We start from the raw sequence: 27704 nt of genomic DNA, 5'->3' as shown, positions 1-27704 counted from the left end.
TGACCAAAAAAGAATGAACTCATGAGAAAGGAGGATTATTTGTGTTAAACTTGTAGTGACTCTGGGAATATCAGGTATTCCAAAATATCAATGTAAATATATACTTTATTCTAGTTACACTAATGTTTCCAAGTACTGGCCAAAATAGTTGCAACAGGCGGTGGCCTGGGAGATACCCTCCCATCATGGTGTGATTCCAAAGGAATGAGGAAAATCTCTGACAAAGAAACCTCTAGAAAGCCTTGCTTTTTATACATTACAACAACCAATATCATCATTATCAAGCCTGGGCTAAGACCAGATGAAACAGTTTAATAGTGATATCTACTCTCCTCATGGTTTTCTTGTGTTCTAACTTTGCCGCATTTTTCTCTGGATATGGACTAAATAGTTCTTTATAATAACTTAAGCAAACCAATTATTTACAGCACTATTTTATCAATTTTGTCAACACAAACCTTAAATAATGCTGATATTCCCAGGGTCTCTACAAGTTTGACACGAATAATGGCAAATCTTAATAAAATCAGGAAAATTATTTCCAACTTATAATTTGTATTTAGAACTTGAATTGAAAGACTAATATGTTTGAAGACATAATTGAGCAAAGTCTGCAATGTGCAAATTGACTTAGATCAGGTAGATTGGAAGGCACAATTACTTATACAAAGCTAGTCCCTGTAATTTTTAGATAGACTTTCAAATTACTAATTCATCTCTTTCCTCCAAAGAAAAGCAACCAGATTTCAAAGAAAATAATAATATATTTTCTGACAAGACTTAACTGGATACCTTCATGTCAGTTAAATAGAAAGTTTAAGTATATTTGAAAAAGATATTTGGTTAATTTATAGATACTAATGAGCACCCACAATATATGTCTGTATCTCCAGAATGGTTAACCAAAATGTTAAGAGCTGATTAAATGTTTCACTGATAATCAGTTAAAATATTTTAGATTTCCACATTAAGTCTGAATCTTTGTCTACATTAAAGAAATTTGTAATGGTGCAATTGTCAATGTAGTTACACTAATGCCCATTCCTAAATTAGATTTTATATTAGTGAAACATGTCTATGATGATTTCCATTAGCATAACTGCATCATATTAGCTACAGAAGTGCAAATTTCCCTAATATAGACTGGGCCTTATTTATTCCTCCCAGGGGGAAAAAAACAGGGAAAAATAAAATCCACCACATAACAAAATACGTTATTACACAAGTATGCATCATTGCCTGGTGTACATTTTTATTCAACATTCAATATTGAATAAAATGTAGTGTTCGATATTGATCTTAGATACAGGGTGGCATGTCTCAAAGCATCATCTAAATCTGTAGTAACTGCTGCTATAGTAGCTGATTTTGCAAACTACAGATATGCACCTGTATCTGAAGGCAATATTACACAATGTACTTTTACGTATTTGCCTCCCTCTTTATATACTACTTTTTTCTCAATTAAAAAGATTTTAATCCAGAATTTAGTAGCTTTGCACTCATCATGATTCAAAGCTCTCATTAAAAAAAATCTCTTTAAGCACATGTTCTTTATAACATGTTCTAATAACTCTGTTTTCCCACACAGCAGACAGCTGAATTGGCAGACAAGATATTTTTGTGAAATAAGACTATTCCAAAAGAACTCAGATCTGAGTGAATGCCACAATTGATTAACTCAGACTATGAAACATTACATTTATCGTTCTTTTAGCAACACGGAGCTGTTCCATAAAGGTAAATTTGGAATTTGAAAGTGGTGTTTTTAAAAAGGCAGCTGAAGTAAATTTAACAAAGTAAAATATGTTTACTCAATTCCAAAGACTTTCAAATTTACTTCAGGAAAAAAAAGAAAACAAAATAACCTCCTCCCATGCTTCGGCATCCATCTTTAACATTATCAATCTAAACATTAAATAAAAATATATATTTGAAAGATTTTCTTACAACTGGCCAGTAAGGAGCTCAGTGAACCTTGCTGGCTTTCAAATGATATTTAAGTCTTGGAGAGAAAAAAAACTCTTTCAAAGAATAATAGATTTTTTTTATTTTATCTTCAATGGTCATATTTCCATAATATGAACTGCTTGATAGTCACTTTCCCTTTAAATTATTTTTTAACCATACAGGCAGTCACATCTGATTTCTGATTTTCCTTACCTTACTTTTCCTTTCAATTACTTCAGTTCTTAATACGAACAATAAGAGTGCTCATTGCATGTCCTCTGTGGGACTCCTGGAACTTAGATACTCTATAGACAGGTGCATAGACAAGGATTCAAAGTCTTTGTTCCACTGTCCAGACAGAATATGTTTAATCTTTTTCCTACCTTTTCTATGCCATTTAAACTTTAACCTAGTAGTAAGTTTTACTGCCTTGATTCACAATTCAAAGGTTTAAAGATGAAAAGTCCTTGCCTTGGAACATAGCTTGAAAACTTCATTCTTAGTCTTTATTTCTTTTGAACTTCTTCTTGCAGTTTTTGTCTTTATTTTTCCAGGGTTCCAACTTTACAGTATAGGACTTTCCAAACCTAGCAGCAGGGCTACTCAGAGGGAAGAAAAGTAGAGCAAAAGTCACTGGAATCAGCTCACCCTACTGGAAAAATATTTAAATTGCTGACTGGGGCTACATCGTTTCTGATTTGGAGGGTTAGTCCATGTGGGGATTTTTGTACCACGAGCTACATCAAGTCCCTTATATGACAATTGTTGACATACATCTTAATCCGCTAAGGCATCAGTGTGGGACAAGGACAAATACAAAGTAGTAGCCAGGCTTTGCAACATGCCCAAATTTTCCCCAAAAACTCATATTTTATGATTCACAATTTCAAAATAATAATCACTCGCAAATGTGAGAGAACAGCAAGTTTATATGTGCCAAGATATTTGGGTGTCAGAAATGAAATATCCTGTAGGATGAGGAACCCTTTAGAGAGTGATTAAAATATAATTGCATACAGAGCAGCTAAATCGTCCAGGTTCTGGAAAATTCAATAACCTTCCTAAGGTATAAATGGTGTCTATGGATAAGTGCGTCTAGGATGAATGCAGTACCTGCTTGTGGACCTGAAAGCAGCCAAGTGCATGTCTGTTCTTGTGGGACATGTAAGGTAAAGAGACTGAGCACAGAGTCATATGCTTTCTATTTACTATTAATGTGCACAAATAATTCAACATCAACAACCCGTTACATGATCAGCAGCCGAGATCTTATATATAAACCTCCCAAACCACCAAAACAGCCCTATTCCCATTCTTCTGCCCGTGTTGGGACTGCACAGGGAATGGTGTTACAGCAGCCCTAGGCACTATTACTACTACTCACTACAGTTGTAGATAGGGTCTCTCTAGGAATGGGATGCTTCACTACTTTTCCCCAACTCGAGTATCCGCTGAACATTGGTTTAGGGAAGATGAGGTGCTGACAACTGTATATTGCCTGCTTGCTATCCCACTATCAGCTGGGATACCTCAGTTTAAGGCTCCTTAACAGACAGTCAGCTATGTAAAGCAGCATTCCCTCCCACACTGCTGGGAAATCTGCAAGGCCTGGAAACAGCTTTATATAGCAAGAGCCATGGGGCTGCATGTGCTCTGGAGTAAGGAGCAGCTCCAGAACTGGTGATCCAAGGCAGGTCAAAGGTTGTAGAGCCCTTGAAAACTCCATGAAGATAGAGCCCCGTGATGATCAAAATTGTTTAGGCTCTAACACAAACAGCATTCACATCCCATCACAGACTGAACACATATTGACATCAAACAATTAAAAAGGTATTTCTAACCATGCTAGTGCCATTCAATTTTCACACTGGATCATTTAAAAAAATATTTTCTTAAAGGTAAAAATGTAACATTTTCAACTTGCCTCTAACTTATACCACACATTTTATCAAAATTACCCTCATCCATGGGTACTTCAAGATCAAGAATTCAGTGGCAGTCATAAGTCACTTCAAAAAAAAAAACAACAACATTGCTTGTAGATGCTGTTACATTTTCTCACATCATTCAAGTTAGTGTTCCTATGCACTCTTCTTTGATTAAATTATCATTATAAGTTAAAAGGGAGACCTAATGAATGTCCTCTTCAACAAGGTGAAAGCCATCATGAAGACAGTATTACAGCACACAGACTGTCAGGCTGCAATGGCATACAGCTATTATTTCAAGCACAAATCCTGAAGTTATAAAAAGCATTTGAAGTAATTATGTAAAGGATATGCCCTCACATTCTGCCATTTAAATACCATTTAACTCATCATTTAAATTTACTAACAGATGTAAACTCTGATCAAACCCCAAAATTATGTCAATTAATGCATTCTGTTCTTTTTAAGAATTTTCTGTTTTAATTTATACAGCCAGCACAACCTTCTAAAGTACTCCATTCACTATTAAATTTAGATTTACAGCCAGACAATTAACAATTTAAAGGGCATATGTACACTACACTTAATCATAGCATTTTTTAAAGTGGAAAACTTTGTAAAGGTCTTTCTCACTGTAAAGAAGGAGGCCATGAGTGATGTGGAGGACTAGAAGTACATGCAATAGGATTGCACTTTGGGAGGGTGAGTCAAAGTTGCTGTCCAAACTAGATTAAAATAATAGAATCATAGAACCATAGAGCTGGAAGAGACCTCAAAAGGTCATCAAGTCCAGCCCTCTGCTCTAGGCAGGACCAATCCCAACTAAATCAACTCAGCCAGGGCTTTGTCACCTCTAGGGATGGAGACTCCTCTACTTCCCTAGGTAACCCATTTCAGTGCTTCACCATCCTCCTAGTGAAATAGTTTTTCCTAATATCCAACCTGGACCTCACCCACCACAACTTGAGACCATTGCTCCTTGTTCTGCCATCTGTCACTACTGAGAACAGCCTTTCTCCATCTTCTCTGGAAGTTGAAGGCTACTATCAAATCCCCCCTCACTCTTCGTTTGTGTAGACTGAACAGACTCAACTCCCTCAGCCTCTCCTCATAGGTCATATGCTCCAGCCCCCTAATCATTTTGGTCGCCCTCTGCTGGACCCTCTCCAATGCATCCACATCCTATGGGTCATAAATATTTTTAACTTTAACTTTTTTTATATTATCCACACACAGAGGCTGTGTCTAGACTGGCCAGTTTTTCCAGAAAATCAGCCACTTTTCCGGAAAAACTTGCCAGCTGTCTACACTGGCCGCTTGAATTTCCACAAAAGCACTGACGATCTCATGTAAGATTGTCAGTGTTCTTGCGGAAATACTATGCTGCTCCCGTTCGGGCAAAAGTCCTTTTGCGCAAAACTTTTGTGCAAAAGGGCCAGGGTAAACAGCTCAGATTTGTTTTCCGCAAAAAAGCCCCAATTGCAAAAATGGCGATCGGGGTTTTTTTGCGGAAAAGCGCGTCTAGATTGGCACGGACGCTTTTCCACAAAAAGTGCTTTTGCGGAAAAGCGTCCGTGCCAATCTAGATGATCTGTTCTGAAAATGCTTTTAACGGAAACTTTTCTGTTAAAAGCATTTCCAGAAAATCATGCCAGTCTAGACGTAGCCAGAAAGTTTTAGCACGGTGATTTACAATTTCTTTCCCCTTTCATTTACTATGGTTTCCCACTTTTGGCTCTTGTGTTGTCAACCTTTCACTAGTTCTCTAGTCATCACAAAGTTTTCCAAACACATGACCCACATTTCTAATGTAAGAAACAAGTAGTTAACAAACCTTTCAAGCACCATCTACATCTACTTTATTATTAAAGCAATAATAATAGGCATATTATTTTTCCCACCTTGTAGGTCATGTTTTGACAAAAACGCTAGTTGAATAGTGAATGATGGAGGCATGATGTTAGAGTTTTAATAGTATTTAAGGATTTTCTCATCTTGTTGCTCTGGAGAGGAGGAGATGATATACAGAACTCACTACACAAGAGGGAGAAGTCACCTACCTTGTAAAGTAACTACAGTTGTTTGAGATACATGCCAATATAAGTACTCCACTTCAGGAGTACAACACACGTCTCTGAAGAGTTCCGACAGCAATGCCCATTTGACCTAAGCATGTGCCCAATTCACCCTCATGGTTTCCACTAAAGACTGATGGGGCTTACTAGCTCTTTCTTTTCTTTGAGAAGCACCAAAGATTTGCTGTTGCTGAAGGAATTCTGGTTTCTTTTCTAAGAATAACTGGTTTACTAAATGAGTTCTTTGGGATTCCTTCACATATGTAACAGCCATTCCTTTAATGCATGTACTACAAAATCTGTGATGAGACTGCTCCAGGGTATGTCTAGACCAGTGGTTCCCAAACTTTTTGGCATCACGCCCCCTTTTTGATTTTTGAGAAACTCTCACGCCCCTCTTCCCTCCAAAAAAGCAGGAAAACTTGTTGAAAAAAAAAGGGGAACAACAAAGGGCCGAAAAACAAAAACAATAGTAAAATTTGTGAGGGAGATTTATGGGGGGGGGGGGGGAAACCTGGGTCACCTCACCCACCCCCACACGCACCCCCCTGCACCTGGAGGAGGACGAAGAGGAAGCAGCAGGGACCCTCTCCCAGGAGTTGATCCTCCAGGTGTCCAGCAGCACACTTCTATCTGTGCCACTATGCGGGAGGTCCTAGCCTTGCCTGCCCCTTTCACGGGCACCACTCCTCCTGCACTCCAGGCTCCTTCTCCTTCAGCCCCCCATCCCGCCTTCTCCCCCAGCTCCTGAGCCCTCACAGGCCCAACAGCTGCCTCCTACCCCACCCCCGCCCAGGCCAGGACTGGCTCTCGCTCCACCTCAGCCCAAGGCTGTGGCAGTGCCAGGATGAAGGAAGGTGGCAGGACCCTGTGATCAGGGAAGCAGCGGCCTACTTGAGCCCCCTCCCCACTCCAGGTTTTCAGTCCCCTACTACCCGAGTTAAAGGACATTTCAGTTATGTAATAAAATCTTTATTTTTGAGTGACAGATTTACTTTTTTTTATAAACAGCTGAAGAAGAGAAAGGTGGTTTATACACAGTTAGCACATTTTCTGTACTGCTAGTGTTTCTACTAAAAAACCAATGTGTGTTTACAAAGAAAACCGGGTGTGTATGTATTCTTTATGGGAAGAGAGTGAAGGCTGTGGAGGGAAAGGTAGGGGTGAGCCAAGCCAAGCCCGCCACGGGGGGGACCTTGGGGAGAGTCAGTGGGTTCCTTCTGAGAATCTCACCCTCAGGGCCTCGGATTCGGACACCAGACTGGTGAGCCTGGTGGATGGCAGCCGTCTGGGGCTGCTCAAATGGCCTCTCCTCGCCATCAGCACCTATCCCCCACCCTGGCAGGAAGGCCTCCTGTTTCCTCTCCACCAGGTTATGGAGGGTGCAACATGCAGCCACTACCTCCGGGATGTGGAGTTCGCCCATCTCCAGCCATGTGAGGAGGCAATGGAATCTCCCTTTCAGACGACCAAACACGCATTCCACCTGGATGTGAGCTTGGCCAAGATGCGTGTTGAAAAGTTCCTTGCTCTCATCCAGGTGGCCAGTGTAGGGCTTCATGAGTCACGGCATCAGGGGGTAGGCCGCATCGGCTACTATGCACACTGGCATCTGCATGTCCCCATCTGTGAGATGCTGCTGGGGGAAAAATGTTCCTGCCTGCAACCTGCGGTACAGGTAGGAGTTGCGGAATATGCGGGCATCATGTGCCCACCCTGACCACACAACACAAATGTCCATAAAATGTCCCCGGTGGTCGACCAGGGCCTGCAGCACCATGGAATAGTAGCCCTTCCTGTTGACAAATTGGGCTGCTCGATATGGTGGTGCGCAGATTGGGATGTTTGTCCCATCAAGGGCTCCTGCGCAGTTTGGGAAGCCAAAGGCGGCAAACCCAAAAAGGATGTTGTCCAGGTCCCCGAGACAGACGAGCCTCTTCGGCAGCTCCATATTGATGGTGCTCACCACTTGCAGCAACAGACAAATAGACAAGACAGAAACCAGGGAGTTAGACAGGTTACCTAAGAGCTTGGGAGGAGAACCCTTCTCCCCCCTCCCCCCCGCCCCAATCCACCCATCTCCTTGTCAAGACGTCCCCCTCCCCCGTATCAGCACAGGGTTGGCCAAGGAGCCATCTCCAAGTGCTACTCCATCCCCCACTCTCTCTTGCCCTTCCTGGAAATCCCCCTCTCTCAATCCCTGCACTCAGCAGGGCCTGTACCCCGAAAGTGACTTACCTCCATCAAAAAGGCCCCAACGGTAGACCTCCCCATGCCAAACTGGTGTCCCACGGAGCAGTAGCTGTGAGGCGGGGGGCAGCTTCCAAAGGGAGATTGCGACCCGCTTCTGCAGGGGGATGACGGGCCGCAGGTGGGTGTCCTGGTGTTCCGGAGCAGGGGCGAGCCAGGAACACAGCTCCTGGAATGTAGCCTTCTGCATCCAGAAGTTGTGGAGCCAGCGGTTGTCGTCCCAGAGCTCCATGACGAGCTGGTCCCACCAGTCCGAACTCATCTCATCCCTCCAAATCCGCCTGCCCTCCAAAAAGTTTGGGGGTAAGGGCAGAGCTCCTGCATCCTGGACAAAGGTCTCAAAGGTCTGGTCGGGGTCCACAAGGGGCAGGAGATTCATGACAGAGTTATAAAGATGCAGCAGAATCTGCAGTATGGCAGCATGGGGCCATCGCCTGCCCAGGGGCAACTCAGGCTCCATGGCCGAAAACACAGTGAAAAGCAGAAAAAAAAACCCCAGAAAATAAACTGCTATGGTGTCCAAGAAAGCAGGGCAACCGGAGCAAGCACTGCAGCAGCTTTGCTTTCCCTCTAAGAGGTAGGCAAGCCAGAAGCAGGAGCAGAGCAACAGCTGTCCAGGGGGATCCCTTTAAGCACGCGTCTCTGCAACGGGCATACTGCAGCACCGGGAAGTAAAGGCTGCCCCCATGCCTTGCCAGAAGCAGTTCCGGGTGCCTTTTCTGTCGAAAGAGCATCCAGCAGTCTGGACGCCCTTTTCGAAAAAGCGGATCTATTTTTCAATCCACGTAATGCAATCTAGACACTCTTTTTCGAAAGAGGCTTTTTCAAAAGTATCTTTAAAAAAAGCCTCTTTCGAAAAAGGCGTGTAGTCTAGACATAGCCCCAGTGTCATTTATTTCAAAAGCATATATGCCCATTGATCAACTGAATAAATGCTTTCTGTCTGTGCCTATACAAGAGGAATTATCTGACTCAGGAGTCTCTTCTAATGTTGGCTTCTCCTACATTTTAGGACCTAATTCAAAACCCAAAGCACCTTGAACTCAGGGTCTGTCTACACTGTGGAGGTTTTCCGGGATACCAGAGGTATCCCAGAAAAACTCTGCCACATCCAAGGAATGCGTTTGCTCTTCCACTTTTTTTTTGGGATGGGGGGGGGGAGCAAAAGCGCTCTTTCAGGGAGCCCTGTATACCTCACTCTACGAGGGATAAGGGCTCCGCCAAAAGAGGCTTTTCCACCATTTGGCCCTGTCTAGACAGGGCCAAATGGCAGAAAAGCCTCTTCCAGAAAAGCAACAGGAAAAAGCTACGCAAATTGCAGAGAGCAATTTGCATAGCTCTTTCCAACAAAGGACTGTAGTCTAGACCTAACCTCAGTGGAAAGACTCCAACTGGCTTCCATCTGCTTTGGATCAAGTCCTCAGAGAGAGAGAGAGGAACTTTGAAAACTACAAATTCTCCCATTGGACCTGCATTATGTGTCAAAGAGACCACAAAAGTGGAATCATTGGGCCTGTGGCACCATACATCAGCGTCACTTTCTCTCTCACACACACACGCACACACAGAGCATTCCACAAGACTAGACTGTTTCCCTCATTAAAACAATACAATTAACTTGCAAGGACATGATAAAAGCACAACAAAGAATCTCCAGTGGTCTGTGTAGATTTGTGAAGATCATCTTTCCTTTGGTGCAAAGCCCCAACATTCACATTTTTCCACTCCCCGCTCCCCCCATCTAATATATGGATACTTCTACTTTATACCTCCCTATTCCTGTTGCAACCACTACGGCTCCCTCTTTCTATTTCTGCTTCCCCCAACTATTAGAGATGTCAATATGTAGTCAGCTACACAACGAATTGATAAGCCTCGTCTTATCAGTTAATTTTGTTGACTACAAGCCCCCCCTTTGCTGCCTCTGTATCAGGTATAAAGTAGAACTGTATCAGAGGTAGCTGGGGAGCGGGGAGCAGGAGCTGGTGCCCATGAGCAGCTGGTTTTAAGAAGGCTCCCCCCAAGCACCAGTTCAGCCTGCCCCCTCACCACCACTGAGGCAGTAGCACAGAGGGTGGAGGCTGGCTTTCAAGTAGGCTCCTTGCCAGCTCTGTGGATCCACCTCCCCTCCCTTGCTGCCTCATACAGAAATGGGGAGGGAGGCAGGCAAGAGCTGTTGCTGGGAAGAGCCAGCTTAAAAGCCTGTTCCCCGCCCCCAGCACCAACTTTGTGGTGCTGCCTCTCCCCCTCCCCCCACACTGCTGCCTCTATCAGAGGAAGCAGCTTGAGGTGGGGGCAGAGGAGACGGCCACAAAGCAGCCTCTGTCTGCAACAGCCCAGACTCCCCGTGGACAGATGCTGCTTCGCATCCCAGGAAGCTCTGTGGGGAGCTCAGCCCCCCCTGCAGGCAGAAGCTGCTGCCACCTCACGCAGTTGCCTCTGTATCAGAGGCAGCAGCACAGGGTGAGAGGTCTGCATGGGGAGCTGGTTTTTAAATTGGTTCCCCCGGTGGACCAGCTCCAGCCTGCCTCCGATACAAAGGTAACAGCCTCTGTCCACAGGGGATCCAAGCTCACTGCAGACAAAGGCTGCTTCCTGGGATGCGGAGCAGCCTCTGTCCACGAGGAGTCTGGGCTGTTGTACCAGAGGCAGCAGCATGGGGTAGCAGGGGACTCCCTGGGACTGGGGCTGGGAGCGCACTGGCTGCTGGCCCCGCCCCCAGGGACTATCAAATAGTCACATAACCACTAAGATTTCATGTGGTTAGCATGTAATTGAATAGTCATATATCTAACATCCTTACCAACTATCTGACTAGCTTACTAAAGATGTCTTGCCATTTTCTTTAATAGCCACTGACTTCCCTAGCACTCCAACACACTTCCTTGAGCACTGGAGGCAATACCTATCCTTCTGTTGAGAGAAGAATATGTCTTTTTTCTTCAGATTTGCAACTAAGCTTTCCTCTTGAACCCACAGATGCCCTGGATACAGAGTGTGCAACTATGGCCAAATATGCTTTTTCAAGCTAAAGTTGGCAGGAGACCTTTCCTTTCAGATGTGGACCTAGTCATCAATATCCATGTCCTTGTCATCTCCAGAATAAGTCACTTAAATGCATTCTATATTGGGGTATGCTTGGAAGCAGAATGTAGTAGCCATCTTATTTTGAGGGCTGTCATAAGAGGAGAGATTAATAAGACTGGGATTTTTTCAGCTTGGAAATTTACTTCTCGCAAGAACTAGGGGTCACCACATGAAATTAAGAGAGAACAGGTTTAAAGCAAAGTGAAGTATTTTTGCACACAATGCAAACTCAACTTGTGGAACTCCTTGCCTGAGAATGTCATGAAGATCAAGGCTCTAGCAGGGTTCAAAAAAAGAAGTAGGGAAGTTCATGGAAGATAGGTCCATCAATGGCTATTGGCCAGGGTGGGCAAGGGTGTCCCTAGCCTCTGTTTGCCAAAATCTGGGAATGGGCAATGAGAAATGGATCTAGTGATGTTAGTGACTGGTCAACTTTCCAGTAAGCAAATGTTTATCAGATAGTGGAGTAGCCACTTGATTAGTCACTTCCTTCCCCCCACCCCCAATTGCTGCATCTATCAGAGAGAGGCAGCCAGGGGAGGAGGGAAGAGCAGGAGTCAGTGCTGGGGGGGAACCAGCTTTAATTGGTTCCCCCCAGCACTGTCTCAGCAGGGAGCAGGGGAGACAGGGGCACAGCAGGGAAACAGCATGAGCAGCCCCCACTAGCCCTGCTTCAGTCCCTGCTAGCACCAGTTTCCACTGCTGGTGCTTCTAATTTTGAAATGTACAAGAGCCCCTGAGGACTCAAATTGTATCGACTATACGATTAGCCAGATAATCGCATTTTAACATCCTTAAATGGATCACCTGATGATTGCTTGTTCTGTTAATTTCCTCTGGGGCACCTGGGACTAGCCATTGTCATAAGACAGGATACTGGGCTAAATGGACCATTGGCCTGACCCACTATGGCCACTATGTCGTATGTTATGTATTTACACCCATGCGTCAGAAGATGCGTTGGCTGATGCTTTCTATCCAGGGGCAATTCAAACTGCTACCTTTATCGATAAAACCCTTTCATTTGGACACTCAGTATCTGTGACACCACCCAGAAAGAGGAGGTATCTCAACTCTTGAAATCAGCTGGATACACGTTCATCCGGGAGCTGTGGGCAAGTCATTCTCAGTAGAGGGCCCTTCATTTGGAATCTGATTCCTGACTTAGTGTGCTAGAGCTTGAATGTATTGACCTTCAGGACACATTACAAGGTATTAACATTTTTTTCCTTGAAAGGGATGAAATTGGAAGGGGAAGGCTTTAATTTGATGGAAAATTATATTTTGGGCTGAAAGATTGTAATATCAGCATGAATCTGATCACTGCACATGTTTTTAAAAGTCTGAATAGTGCCTAGGAAGTTAGAGATCATTGCAGAGTAAAAACCAAAAGTATAAATGAATAATAATAATCACCCAATCACTTCTGCTTTAAACACACCCCAAGCAGCAACTGTATGAATTGAAGCCCGATAAAGCAAGCTTCCAACTGGCTGAGTCTTATCACTCACAGGTGGAACCTCAACCATGTGAAATCCAACCTAGGTCACCATCAGAGTTAACATTGCAGACTGTTATATTAACAATACATCGCTTTTTGCCAGAAGGAAAGAGCCAGTCACAAAAACTGCACATAAAAGGGGAACTCCCTCTATTGTTCATCGAATTGAAAGAAAATTCAAATCAATACTTCTGTATTTCTCCAGCCACTCATCCATCAGTGAATCCCAAGGCTCTTTGCAAATGTTTATTAATTAAGTCTCACATTGCTCCTGTAGTGGTAGGTAAGGCACCAGATACATGAATCTTTTACTTCATCCACAACTGAATTTCAGCTATCCCTGGGGTGGAATATCGCAGCTGTTTAATCGCATGCGTGCATACACACACAGAGCAGTACTACACAACTGTTGAGAGCAGAAAGTGAACAATACCCAATCAAAATTTCACTGGGGATTCAAATAGGTAACATGTAATTATCCCAGTTGTAATTTGGCCAAGACCCATACTCTTGCAAGAAATCCCATAGGATCTTTAATGATCAGACTATCTCTTCTGTGTCCCATCTGAAACAGGACACTTCCAGAAGCACAAAGAAAACCCACATCTTAGGAATCACCAATAGCTTCCTAGAGCACCTGTTTCTTAGAGGTCTCCTCTGCAACTACTGACCTATTTCTGAGATGTGGTATAGCAAAAATGGCTAAAATTACACAAGAATGTTTTTTCTAAAGAATAGCTAGGAAGACAATCCAGATTAGTTGATGATTAGATTTTATTTTTAGAAATTTGCATTTAGTTTGCTATGCTTTAATTCCAGTCATCTGATCTCTACCAGTTTTACAGAGGGCAAGCCTTGAGATGTTGTGAATTGAAAAAGAAACGTAATAAAATTCCTTCACGCTAATTAGCAAGAAATGGAATAAAATGAAGCAAGGAAGAGACTTTATTGAAGCAGGTGATGCTTTAAATTAAGGGGGGGAGAAAGAGTGTAGACCTAGAAAGTAGGGAGACGAAAGCTAATCTTAGGGGGGAAAAGAGAAAAATTCTAAAACATTTAGAAAGCTAAAACAATCATATATAAGAGATAACTGAAAAGATGAATAAAAAATGGCAATATAAAAGCTTAGGCAAAGATGACAAAAGATGGTAAAAGATCAAAAACTAAGTCAGACCTCAAACAAAGACACTAAAGATAAAGAAAAGAGTTTGTATAAGAGCTAGTAAGTGTTCTTCAAAAGAATTGTGTTTTAACTTTAAGGAAAATTTTGCCTTCTTAGGTGGGAAGCCTTTTATGTGATGCTCCATTACTAAGAATCATCAAGAGAATTATAGTAAAAAGCTAGGATCTTTCCATTACATGAAAAAATTAATCTAGCACATTTATTTAAAAAACTACTAAAAGAGCTTTCATGAAAGCACAAAAAAAGCCACAAAACGGTATTTGGATAACTGGAAGCATAAAGGAATAAACGGGACTTAAGTTAAATTAAACCTGTTTTTCTTAAAAACATAAGACATGATCATGTAGTTAGGATCTAACATTTAGGTATTGTATTTAAAAAAATCCAATCACATGAACATTAGAAACCACAAGATAATAACTGCTTTTGTTGTTTATATTTAAGTATTCCCCTCGTGTTTGCAGCCAAAACACATCAGTGTATTACAGGTTGAACCTCTGTGGTCCAGGACTCTCGGCAGGACCACGGCTGTTGTCATGACCACGTATGCTGCAGGACTAGAGAGTCCCAGCGGCCGGGGTTGTTGGCAGCTCAGAGCAGAACAAGCTGGTGGAGCCAGCCAGGCACCAGAGCTAGCAGCAGGCTAGGTGTGGGGTAGGGGAGCTCACAGGACAATGGAGCCCACAGCCTGGGGAACCGCTAGGAACTCTGGTGCGGTGGCAGGGCTTCCTCGACGCCAACGGGGCCGCGGGAACTCTGGTGGGGCTTCTGCAGCTTGCAAAACCAGAATCTCCAGCAGGGCTGCTGCTACGGTTACCAGGCAGTCATAAAAAAAATACCGGACACGCTGGAGGGGGCGGAGGGACCAGCCAGGAGGGGAGCAGTGCTGGCCGGGAGGAGGGGGGCGGGAAGCAGAGCTAACGGTGGGGGGCAACGGGGCTGGCCAGGGGAGATAGGGGGGCCCGACGGGAAACAGGGCTAGTCTGTGGGGGGAGGGGTCAGGTGGAATGGGTCTGGCCGGGGGATATCGGGGTGAGGGGGCAGCCAGCAGGGGCAGAGCTGGCCGGGGGAGCTCAGGAGGAGGAGGAGGAGGAGGGGAGAACTGGCTGTTGGGGGGGGGGGGGGAGACAGGGACTGGCCAGAGAAGACCAGGAGAACTCAGAGAGAATCAACCAACCGGCCAGCTAGGAGGGGGTGGGGGAGTGAATCAGCTGGCGAGGAGCAGGACTGACCCAGGCTGTGCAGATCTCAGGGCTCTCCCGTCCCGCGCAAGTCAGTCCGGGCTGCCCCTCCTCCTCCTCACACGCAACCAGGGCTCCCAGCGCCGATCGCGCCCCGCCTCCCAGTCACTCCCTCTACCCCCACCAGGCTTCCATTTGGCACCCAGCCGGAAAACCAGGAAATACCAGACATTGCACATGTCTGGTATTTTCTGGATTTTTTTTACTGGGCAGAGGGCCCAAAAACTGGACACCTAGCAACTCTAGTGGCTGCTGCTTGTGGGGCTAGGAAGAGGAGCCCAGCACCAAGGCTGGCGCCCCCCCTTCCCATGCCTCCCCTAGTCTGGAAAACTCCCTTGTCTGGGACCAGTCAAGTCCCAAGGGTGCTGGACGAGGGAGATCCAACCTGTAGTATCAGAATACTTGAATATTTTTCAAATATCCCATTTATGTGAGGAGTAAGTACACTGGAAGAGACAACTTCTTCAAATCCATACATTTAATTCATATGGGATAAGGGAACAAAGACTATTTAGCTGTTCACTTAGGAAACTCTTTCCTTCACAAAATAATGCTAACAGTATTTGTGACGGATGGGTGGGGTGCTGCCCTTTTCTAAACATCCCAGCATTCAGTAACTAAAGGGTAATCCCAAGGGGATCCAAGAAATGTTGGAAGGGAGCCAGGAGAACCAATGGGGAAGAAAGTGTTGAGATTTGAATTGAAAGGGAACCTACCTTCTGCAGTTTTTTGTGGGAGCTTACACCAGGAGCTTGGGGGAGAAGGTTAATTGGATCAGTCAAGAATATCCATGTCTAAAAAAGGACTGTGTTGGGGTGTATAAGAGTTAAATAATGGGTCATGGTAATTACAACGATGGTAAGGGGGCATGGCTCAGGCCAATCATGCTTCTATTGATTGATGCACTTGTTTTGATTCCTCCTTCCCTGCTCACATGGGATAGATAGAATGCAGCCATACTCAAGAAATAACTTTAACGAATGGCCTGTCGGTTACCCCTTATCCGCTGTGAATTATACATTCAGGGTCACATATCCTGTACTCCTTGTAAGTTGCTGATGCTAGGAGTTTTGTGATGTGAAATCTGCCAACATCAGCTAAAAAGCTGTGAACAGTAAACAGGGATGGATAGAATTATATTCACCACATGGTTATGATTATGTATTATATGGGTGTTCACACTACTAAATTAGGGCCTAAAGAGTGATATAATTGATTAGTGTTTATTTACATACTAACTAAGATAAAAAGGTGTATTTGGGTAAATTCATTACTCACTCCCATCCCCGGTAGACAGGATCCAAGACTGAACGAGTATCAGCAATAAAGGTGCCCTGTTACCTCATCCTCCTCTGGGTCAGCCTGTTCTTTTCTAACAGACTAGACCTTGAAGTTACGGATATATAAGTGACAGGGAATGTTTAATTACATGCAGTCAGGTTATTGTCTTTGTTTTGTAGTTTGGTTAAATCCCTCTGTGCTGAGTCCCTGTACCCCCCACGCTGTAACTAAGGTGAATCACAGGGAAGCAATTCTCTGTGTTTTAATCTGTTTTTTCTCAGTTGCTCTATAACACTAAGCAACTAAGTATACTTTTCTAAGTACACTTTTTGTTTTGTTAATAAAATCACCTTTTTAAAGACTATGATGATCTGATTCTTGTTCCCTGGAAAGTAACAGGAGGTCTGTGTATGCATGCCTAAGTAGGGTTGACATGGTGTCTGGTTTTTGAACTGGACAATCCAGTATTTGATCTTTCTGTTCGGGATATAAATGAGAAAATATAAATGTCTGGAATTTTCTAAATAAGATGTAATGTAGATTGTGATGTACTGTCAAGTGTGTCCGGTACTTTTGTTGAAACCATCTGGCAACCCTATGCCTAAGACTGAGAAACAAGCTATCATAGATTAGTTTGGTTTTTTCAAGCTCTCCTGTGGTAAAAGATCTTGGGGTACCCCACTGGAAGAAGTTGCCAAGTGAATCTTGCTCGGTTTGAAAGTTTGGGTTTTTTCCCCCACTTGGGTGGGGACAGCATACCATCCAAGGTCAGGGAATCTGTGACCTTGGGGAGTTTTTAAGCAGAAGCCTAAAGTCTCTTGTGGGCCCTCTCCTTCTGCACTTGAAGAGCCTGAGTGGGAAACAACCTGGGCAAGATTATTTTATGGCTACTGTATTCTTCTCACACCCTCAACAATGCCTAATCCTCCTCTTCATTTCAGGGTTTGCCACAATGAATACAGAGCTCTTCACTGAGGTCCACTATTTACCAGGGAAGGAAAGCTATTAGTGGGAACATCAGAAAGACTGAAATGGTCAGTGTCTGCTTTGCTTCCGTTTTCACTAAAAAGGTTAAACTTTGACCAGCTGCTTAAAACAATATTAGCAACAAGGGTGCAGAAATACAAGCTCAAAACAGGAAAAGAATAGGTTAAAGTATATTTAGATAAATGTGAATTTCAAGTCAGTAGGGCACAATGAAATTCATCCTAAGATACTTAAGCAACAAACAGAAGCAATCTTGAAAACATCAGCAATATCTTCAATAATTCATGCAGAATGAGTGAGGTCCAAGAAAACTAGAGAAGGGCAAACATAGTACCTATTTTTAAAAAGGGAAATAAAGGGTCAAGTCAACCTGATTTCAATTACTTGGATAATGAACTGGTGTAAATGCTCATAACATCTGTGGATGACCACAATCTGTGAGGGCTGCAAGCACCCTGCATCCTTCCAGATGTAATGAAGGCCACTAGCCCAACTGGTGGAATTCATAGGAATTTAACTTTGTCCTTTGTGATGGGAAACCACCTCTCCTGTCATCAGTGGTGATGGTGCCACCTAATCGAGGACAGTATGGCAAGGGTTACTGTACCACTTAAAAAATACATCATTGTACATTTTTAATGGATTTCTTCTTTATCAATAGCTTGTCTGTCGCAATAACAACCCAAATGAACAGCTGTAGCAAATAACTTCTACTGGAAGCTGGAATGCAGCATGAAGTTAGGTAGAAATAGCAGGGCTTACCTTGGGTTATAAAGATGGCTTGGTTACAACAGTCTGTCTGCAGCTTTGCTATGTAACTGCAGAGGAGGAGGTGATAAAATACTAAAAATTGTTACAAAAATACTAAAAATTAAACCTTAAAAACTCTATTATCCCATTTTACAGATGGAAAGAAGTAGTTATCTGGCCCATAGGAGTTACTCTCCCAAAGTCACCCAGGGAGCCTGTAAAACAGCTGACAGCAAAAAACGTACTCTCCCAATTCTTTATGTCCTACATTAATCATAATCCCACATTACAAAGATCATGAGATAATAATGTCAAAGTCATTATTTCTCAATTGCCCACATTGTACAAACAAAGTGCATTATTTTGCAGATACTCAAAACTACAGTTCCTATTTGTTACACTGTTCTTTTAGTCAATAAAAGTGTTAGATACATTATTTGGAAAGCATTCACAAAACCAGCATGAGTGTACTGTATTGATTGCTTTGCTTGTCTCTTCTCACAAACGTCTATTGCCCAACCTCACTATCTAGGAATTTTTATCACTGTGGTATCTGAGTGATCCATTGTCAACTTTTCTGGCAATGTCAGGGAATTATAACAGGCTACATAGTGCTGTTTACTCAGAAAAAACAAATGTAAAACATTAACTCAATTGTTATTTTAACAAAAATACCACTAATACTCCTGCTTTTATGTAAATGACCCACACCAATCAAGGTGGGTATATTTTACATGAAATATAAAGACTATTGCAAGTTTTCCCCTCAACTGTTTAACAGTTGGAAGTAGGTTCTGGAGATGTTCTTTTATTAAATTTACCATGAAAAAGTGTTTTAAATTAAGGGGAAGGGAAGAGTTTAAAAAACTAAGAAATTAGTAGAATCCATTGTTCTTTTGGATTCCATGTATCTGGTATTCTAAAATCAAATTCAGGCACTGTGATAATAATACAATATACATAGTCAGCTATCCTGGGGATGAAAATAATAGAATTACCTAGAATAGCCAGACATTATGTACAAACAGAATTTATTTTACAGGCTGTTTTACAAGGAACAGTGTGTGAGGGGGGAGAAGGTCACATAGATTGTACGAAAGCTTGATGAGCTAATTTTGCTAAGAGATTTCAGTGCTCCAATTAAAGAGAATTGTGTCATGTGGGAAAATCTCCTGGGAAACCTGGCCTTAGGAAAGAGAATGCCAGTAGGTTAAGATTGTTAAAACTATGCAACTGGAAGCTCAAGGTAATACACAACATGCTGTCAGCATACTCTTAGTGAAGCACACTTGGAACATACCACATTAAAAACCCGAGATACTAAAGTTACATGGTAGTAACCCTCAGTTAACTTCATCATACTGAAATCACAATTTGTAAAACACACTGGCATGGATTCTTGTTATTCCTTGATAGTTTCAGAAATATACATGTAATGGGAGGGAAGTAATACAGATGTGAGGGACTGAAGATTGTTAAGAAAAACTACAGGAAGTAAAAAAAAAAGAAAGAAAGAAAGCTAACACATAAAAACCCCACCAGTTCACTTTAGTTGTTAGAGGACATTTTCAAAAGTCTTAGGAAAAAAATTAGAAAAGCTGTTGGAAATGTTAAAAAAAAAAAAAAAGGCTTGACAGAATCAGTTGGGGATGCTCTGAAACTAATGAGAAAATGCAGGCAAGCAAGAGAGGTAGATCAGGTCAGAAATGCCAGATATGATGGAAGAACTGTATGATGTGACAGTGGAGGCCCTGGAGACAACAGACAAAGACAGAAAAGCAGAGAAAGAGACAGTGCTCAAGGGATGGTGCTGAGAGAGAAAGAAGCAGGTTTTCTAGCAGACGGGGGAAAAAACCTTGAGAACCCAGAGAAAGCCAGTGTACAAGAACCAAAACTGTTTGCCAACCCTATTTATTCTGAATTAATCATGCAGAGTGATAGATCTCGAATGGGGGCAGGGGGAAGAGATACTGAAGATAAGAATAGGCGAGACGATAGATTGGTAGGTTGCTTAAGTTCCTGAAAGAGTGATTGCATAAGCTGTTTTAAAGAAAGGTGGCCACCATATGCAGCAGAGATCTTCTGAAGGATGAAAGAGAGAACGAGCAAAGCTGCAGATCATGCTGATGCCAAACAGACAATGAACATGGAGAGAGCAGCAGCTTCCAAAAAGCTAGAGAAAGCATAAATCCAAAAGAAGGGGTGAGATAAGAAAGGCCACCCAAGAACATGTGGAATCAAAGTGGAGATACTAAAAGGACAACGGATTAGAGGAAGAAGAGGCACAGCAGATCAGTGGTCAGAAGCAGAGAAATCTGATTTTATAATCTGTGCAACCTGAAGGGGGGGAGGGGGGGAAGGTAGCACGGGACTGGAAAAAAACAGTTACCAAGCCATACAACGGAAATCATAAAGAAGGGTTAAGAATGTCCATGAAACAAACCTGTCGAGGGTTCCAAGGAAACACAGTCACTTCAAATAAGTAAGAAACTGAATAAAGTTAGCACCAGGAAAGGAAAAAAAGTACTTTGTTAAATTTCCACCTATAACAAATAACAGAAGTACTAGAAATTTGGACCTGACCTGCAGGTGTGTTTTCTGGACTTAAAACATTTATGATTTTCTTTGGTGAGCGGAAGATTTTGGAGCTAAATGGGGTACCATGGAAAATCACAAGGTTACTCACAGAGTTAAACAAGGTCACTAAAACCTACATTAGGATTAGAGAATAGAAAGTGCTGAATCTCGCTTACTTACTCTTTTCAACATTAATGAATCATGCACTGAGCTCATTGGGGAACACAGAATAAAGTAGGAAGGAGCATCTGTTAGTTGATCTTTATTATGAAGATTATGATACTATATCTTGTCAGGAGAGATGTTAATTGACAGAAGAAACAAAGCAAGGAAAGAATATAAGAAAAAATTAACACTTGGGGAAAGAGTAGGCTGAGATTCAAGTAGCTCTCTCCCTCAGACCAAAAATTATTAGATTATTGGATTCATTTTAAAATCATACATCAAGGAACAGGACCTCAGTGAGAAGGATGCAAAGTAAACAGCTCTTTCATGGACCATGTTATATGGATTTTAATCTGTTCTCTTATACTTTCAAACTTTTGAGGAACTGAGAGTATAATTGCCTTGATCGTGAATTGCGGTGAGTTGAGCAGGAGTAACATCGTATCTGGATTTTAGGAATATCACTGTAAGGCAGACAGGAGTAAACCCACGAGTGGTACAAGAAAGAAAGCCAGTATTTGGTTTCCTGTTGAGCAGCAAGTGGCAAGAGAGTTTGAGCAATTAATGCCAAAGGTACTTTTAACAGAACCCATGCCACTCAATACCAAGGTCCAGAGAATCTGTAACCTTTGTTGTTACACTGAAGATCACTTAACACCTAGGCTGTGTCTAGACTGGCAAGTTTTTCCGCAAAATCATCTGCTTTTGCGGAAAAGCTTGCCAGCTGTCTACCCTGGCTGCTTGAATTTCCGGAAAAGCACTGATGATCTCATGTAAGATCGTCAGTGCTTTTCCAGAAATATTATGCTGCTCCCGTTCGGGCAAAAGTCTTTTTCCAAAAGACTTTTGCGCAAAAGGGCCAGTGTAGACCGCATAGTACTGTTTTCCGCAAAAAAGCCCCAATCTCGAAAATGGCGATCGGGGCTTTTTTTGCGGAAAACCACATCTAGATTGGCCATGGAAGCTTTTCTGCAAAAGCACTTTTGCGGAAAAGCGTCCTGCCAATCTAGACGTGCTTTTCCGAAAATGCTTTTAACGGAAAACTTTTCTGTTAAAAGCATTTTCGGAAAATCATGCCAATGTAGACGTAGCCCTACAGTTTAGTTTATGGAACTAGTTTTGTACAGGAGAATTACTCAGAGTGTAACAATCAGATCCTCACTGAATATGGGGTCATATTTAAGCTCCACTATTGAAGAATTTGCAGTGAATATTCAGAGGTAAATACAAAAACCAAGTTGAACGAGTTATTTCAACAAGGTATATAAAAATACATGCAAGAGGAAATCAGGATAAGGTGCTGGTAATACCTATGCCTCTGCTCTGTTTATAACTGACTAAAACAGATAGGTACAGAGCTCTCTCAGGGAGTAGCCACGCAGGATTTTCTCGGTATAGCCACACAGGATTTTCTCGGTATGGAGATTTAAACAAAAAACAGACTATTTTTTGCACAAATTGAGTCTTTGTGTAATGTGTATGTGATCATTTCTGAGCAACATTCAACCAGACTCAAAATGCCAATAGATCATTTCCTGAAATTATTTACATGCTTAAGGATCATCACTTTCTTTATGTGATGCAACAAAGCAGTGCAACAGTTTTTAATAGATGAAAACAGACAGAAAGGTAACTTTGAAGCACAGACACTAGAAGCTCATTTGATAATTATGCTGACATCCTTTATAAAGTGTTTTCAGATCTACCGATGAAAGGTGCTATATAAAGGAGAACTGTAGTAATTATTTGTGTTTGCACATGGAGGAAGGCGTGAGGGCGGAAAAGCCAGCTACATCTCGTCTGTCATAGTGACAGCAGCAGAAACTTCTCCAGCATGAGGAGAATTCTCTGCTTGTTGGCTATGTCCAGAAGTCTTTCATTTGATATCATCTGAGCAACGCAAAGTAAACTTCTAGTGGACCAGACATTCCAAATAAAGTATCAAAGCTTTGTTATACTGGTTTTGAACATAATTACTTGAATTAGTATCTTCTTCTATAACTGCAGTACTATGCACGCTGAAAATGAATTTGGGTCAGTCATCGGGGCCCACAAAGCTTGCATCCCAAGCTTCCACAGATTGACAGAAAGCGAGTACATATGTGTGTCGTGTTCTGCATGCACAACAGACCTTGATTCCATAAAAAGGTGTACTGACTAACAGAACTTAAGCTGGTATAAAGATCTGTACCACTTGTCCATTCGCAGGCTAAAAGCCTGCATTTGTAAACTGGATCCCAGCTCTGTGAAGTGCTGCACCTTTTCATTGAGAATTGCCGTTGGAATGGCTTCCGGAACTAAGAAAACTCGCCCTCTCCACTGAGCCAAACATCATTTTCCAAGGTGTACCATCATCATCTAGGTTATATATATAACAGTGGTATTACACAAAAATGTAAGTCACACCAACTTCTTCAATATGCAAAAAAAGACTGCAAACAGAATTTTTTCCTTATATTTATTTAGATGCACACTCTCCTAGTTTGGACATACACTGACACAGATTTTTAGCTGCAGAGAGAACTTATCACTCTTCTGTTCTGGTGACAAACATATTGAAATTACAATTGTATTGTTTTAAACTGATACACCAATTGGCTGCCACTCGGAAGCCTAGAAATGTCATTGTTCAAAGCCAATTAAGAATGATTTTACTATTATATAATTACATCTAAAGAAATTTTTAGGGAAACGGACACAGATTTAGCTATTTCCATTTAACATTAATGGAAGTCATGTGGCTCAATCCACGGCACACTGTGCCAAAAATATACCCCCTAACGTCCATCTACAAACATGACCTTTTCACTGTAAAATACAAATTTCAAAACCGGATGAAATATTAACTCTTCAGACATCTTCCTCATTAAAACTACAAATATCTTTATTTGCTTTTCATGAAATAAACATATGGATACCCCCAACAGATGGGACCTCTTTTCAATGAGCAACATACAAAACACATAAATCTCTTCAGATGTTGGCAACAATGTCAAATTCAAGGCTTTTGTTCTCTCTATATTACTGAAAGTGTCATCATTAACGTCTCCAATGATCAATTCTAGCCATATCCAAAGGTCTCTTCTTTGTATGCATTCTCCTTGATCTCCCACCTACTTTAACATCATGAATTGTCCCCTTTACAAAGACACTCCCCACTCCCTGTTCTTCCAACACAGCATGCTTTCATTCTACTTCATGACTATTCCTTCAGCATCACCTCTAGCTATGTCTCATCTTCCCATCTCATCACATATTTAGATAGCCCATAGGGTTCTCACTTTGGTCTCCTTTAACGTTCATTTCTAATCTGACATATACACTCCCACAGCTAAAACACAGATTTAATATTTCAGTGTTGTCTTCAAGTCGTCATTGTCAAGTCCAAGTCAAGTCTCAAGTAACTACAGTTCAAGTCTCAAGTCTTAATTTAAAAAAATGTCAGGTCACTTTTGTACAAGCCATCAATATCAGCATTTCTGGACAATTTTTTCACTAAGTCGATTTAACAAAATTAGCAAGTCTCAAGTCACAAACAATGAACCCGAGTCAAGTCTCAAGTCGAGTCACCTAGGCAACTTAAGTCAGACTCGAGTTCAAGTTGTGGGACTTGAGTCAACAATTCTGTAATATTTACACCACCAACTCCATCTTACCCCATGGGTCAAGGCTTGCATCACTGACATCTTTCTGGATGTCCCACCATTATCTTGACTCACTAAGATAAAAGCCAGATTTCTTCACCTCCATCCAAAACCCTCTTCCTTACTGCACAACCTACTGCAGAGCTACTCAACACATGGCCCACAGGCCTCATGCAGCCCACAGCCCGTTTGTTTGTGCTTCAGAGTGGCAGCCAATTTGTGTATCATCTTAAAACAATACAATTGTAATTTGATCTGCCAGAATGCACAATCATCTGCTAGTAGAATCCTACTGAGGCCAAAGCAGTGTGTATGTCAAATTCATTGCTTGATCAAGGCTGGAGTATGCCACTACATCAAGAGGCCTCACCCATGACTCCTGAGGCAGACCACCTCGAGACCACAGTTCAAGCTCCATTCAACCCCATTCTCTGTGTGAAGGAGATCAATCAGTGCTAGATTTTGTCATGAGGAGTCTCATCAAAATAAACTGAGATCGCTAACTCATTTTACGTAAGCCACTGAACAACCTGACGATAATTCACATTTAAAGTGGCAAAAAGAGGGCCTGTTGACAGTTGGTAAGAAAAAGGAAATGGTAGCCAAAACACCATCTGAAGACAATCTACAACATTTGTGTCACATCAGGTTGATCTGAATCATCAACATTCTATAGAAGATACAGTGGTAGCAACAGTGATACTTACATCATTCCTCAAACCAAAATAACTGCCAGACCAAGAATGGAAAAAAAATGCCCTAAATTCTCCATGTAAATTCAGTCAAGTGGTTAACACACTAACATTACAGCCAGTCCCTGAGTTGCGAACGGTCAACTTACGACCATTCGTAGTTATGACCAAAGCTGTTGTAAATGGCGGACTCCGAGTTACAAACGCGATCCTCGCTTGCGAAAAGCACTGTCGCGTGTAACTCTATGGGGTCCGACTTAGGAACGAACCGAGTTACGACCAATTGCTTGGTCCGTAACCGGTTTGTATGCTGGGAAGATGCTGTACTCCACTGCCTGTCTAGTCAAAATTTTCAAAAGCGATTAGTAATATTGGGTTTGCATGCCCTATCTAAACTGAGAATGTGATCATCAAAAATAGGACTATCCGTTTGGACACCCAAAATTACTGGTTATTTTAGAAATCACTATCTGTGGCAAAACCAGGGGTGGGCAATAATTTTTTGCCAGGGCCACTTCGGAAATTTTTGAAGTGGGCCCAGGCCACACAGGAAGGGGCAGGGCACCAAGCGGAAGGGGCGGGGCCAAGATATTTCTGGGTTCCCTGCCCCCAGACAATGATTGGTGTGGGAGTGAGGGAGTGCCTTTGCCCTCCCCCCCATACAACCTAGGTGCCCATGCCTCTTAAAGCTCCACGTGCTCCTGGCAGGGAGGGAGGAGGCTTTCCATGCTCCCTGCCTCCAGGTCCTGGAGGCGGGGAGCAGTAGGGCCTCCACGGGCTGGATCCACCCTCTTGGCAAGCTGGATCCAACCCACAGAGGCCCTTTTGCCCACCCCTGGGCTAAACACCAAAGGTTACTATCACTGAATGAGATTACAGAGTGAAAAATATGTTAAATTTATTTTCCAAGTTAGTTTACTTTGTTCATTTGTTAGCACTTTGAAGACATTCAGTTTCCTCTCTAGTTGCCTTGGCCTTTCAGACAGCACAGAAAAATAGGGTTGCCTGATGGTTTCAACAAAAATACTGGACACACTAGACATAACATTGCAATCTACATTACATCTTATTTAGAAAATACTAGACATTCATATTTTCTCAATTTGTTTCCTGAACAGAAAGCTCAAATACTGGACTGTCGGGTTCAAAACTGGACACCTGGAAACCCTACAGAAAAATGTTTTTACAATCACGGTTTTCCAGCCTTGAAAACACCAAAGTTATCCAGGGAATCAGAGGCAGCAACAGTACCCAACTCTTTTAACGCTTGATATTTAATTAGATTTGGCTTCCCTCTCTCCCAGAGCAGAACATCCAACCCTCACCCCATTTTTAAAGTCTTCACCTTGACACTGTCACTTCTCCATATGGTGTTCTAGGATATTTTACAGTGCAGATGCAGTCACGCAGCCCTGCCCATCCAGCTGCCATGTGAGACTTTCGCTTACTCCACTGAACTAAAAACGCAGCCACAGCCAGCTAGCCAGGTCTGGAGAGAAAGCAGGGCTATCAGATTACCAAGCTAAAATGGACCAGGATGAAGAACACCAGCTTGGGCTCACGGAATGGCTGGACCTCTACTAGAGTCAGAGAGCAGCCGCTGGGGCTAACAGCGCCAGGCAAGGACCCGCCACTGTCCGCAGCTGTGTGATGGGCGCATGGCCCCATCGCTGCGTGGCTCTGTGCCACTTGGCGCGGCGTTCGCCTGCGAAGTGTCTGAAGCAGCAGGAGGACGGGGGGAGGCTGGCGAGGATTAAAGGGCATCGGAAAGCAGGGGGCACGATGGCATTAGCCCCTCCCTCCGCGCTGGGTCCCTGCGGCGGCGGGCCGGGCGCCCAGCCTCCCACGCGGCCCCTCCCGGCTTACCGGGCGAGTAGAGCTGCGCCAGCTGGCAGGCCCCGGCGTGCTGCGGGCCCCAGCGCGGCGCGGTGCTGCTGCGGGCCGCCGCGCCGTGCTGGTCGCCGCTGGGATCCTCCTCGGCCGTGGAGCGGCGCTTGAGCTGCAGCGCCGCCGCCATGCTCCCTGCGCCGGCCGGCGGAGCGCGGCACTGCGGGAAGGGGGCGGCGGCGCAGCCAGGCGAGCGCACCTGAGGAGGCCGGGCGAGGAGCGCAGCGCGGGGGGGAAAACCCCTCCCGGGAGCAGCGAGGGGCGTGGGAGCCGGCTCCCTACGCCCCCCCCCCCGGGGGAGCCGGCTCCCTACGGGCCCCCCCCGGGGAGCCCCAAAGTTTCCCCCAGGGGGCGTCCCCGCAGCCCCCCACTCAGCCAGTGACGGGATTACCCCTCCCGGGCTCGGCCCGCGCCTTACGCCCCCCGTCCCTGCTGGGAGCGGTGCAGGCAGGTCAATCGGTGCCAGGGTAGAGGCAGGCTCGACCTGCCCGGCGTCCCCCTGCCCT

General features: G+C 43.4%; 1 protein-coding gene across 1 annotated transcript in view; it reads right to left on the bottom strand.

Annotated features, from left to right (window-relative positions):
- LOC102453654 (plasmanylethanolamine desaturase 1-like) overlaps positions 1-27448 on the bottom strand; it is an 86417-nt gene extending 58969 nt beyond the window's left edge. The window contains exon 1 of the mRNA XM_075940231.2: positions 27178-27448. Within this exon, the coding sequence (XP_075796346.2) occupies positions 27178-27328 (151 nt within the window). The 5' untranslated portion in view covers positions 27329-27448. The remainder of the gene's footprint in view (positions 1-27177) is intronic.
- Between the last annotated feature and the right edge of the window lie 256 nt (positions 27449-27704).

This window comes from Pelodiscus sinensis, chromosome 12 (assembly GCF_052426305.1).
Source record: "Pelodiscus sinensis isolate ZL-2025 chromosome 12, ASM5242630v1, whole genome shotgun sequence".
NCBI lineage: Eukaryota > Metazoa > Chordata > Testudines > Trionychidae > Pelodiscus > Pelodiscus sinensis.
Note: the sequence above shows the minus strand (reverse complement) of the source record. Positions and strands in the feature narration are given on the sequence as shown.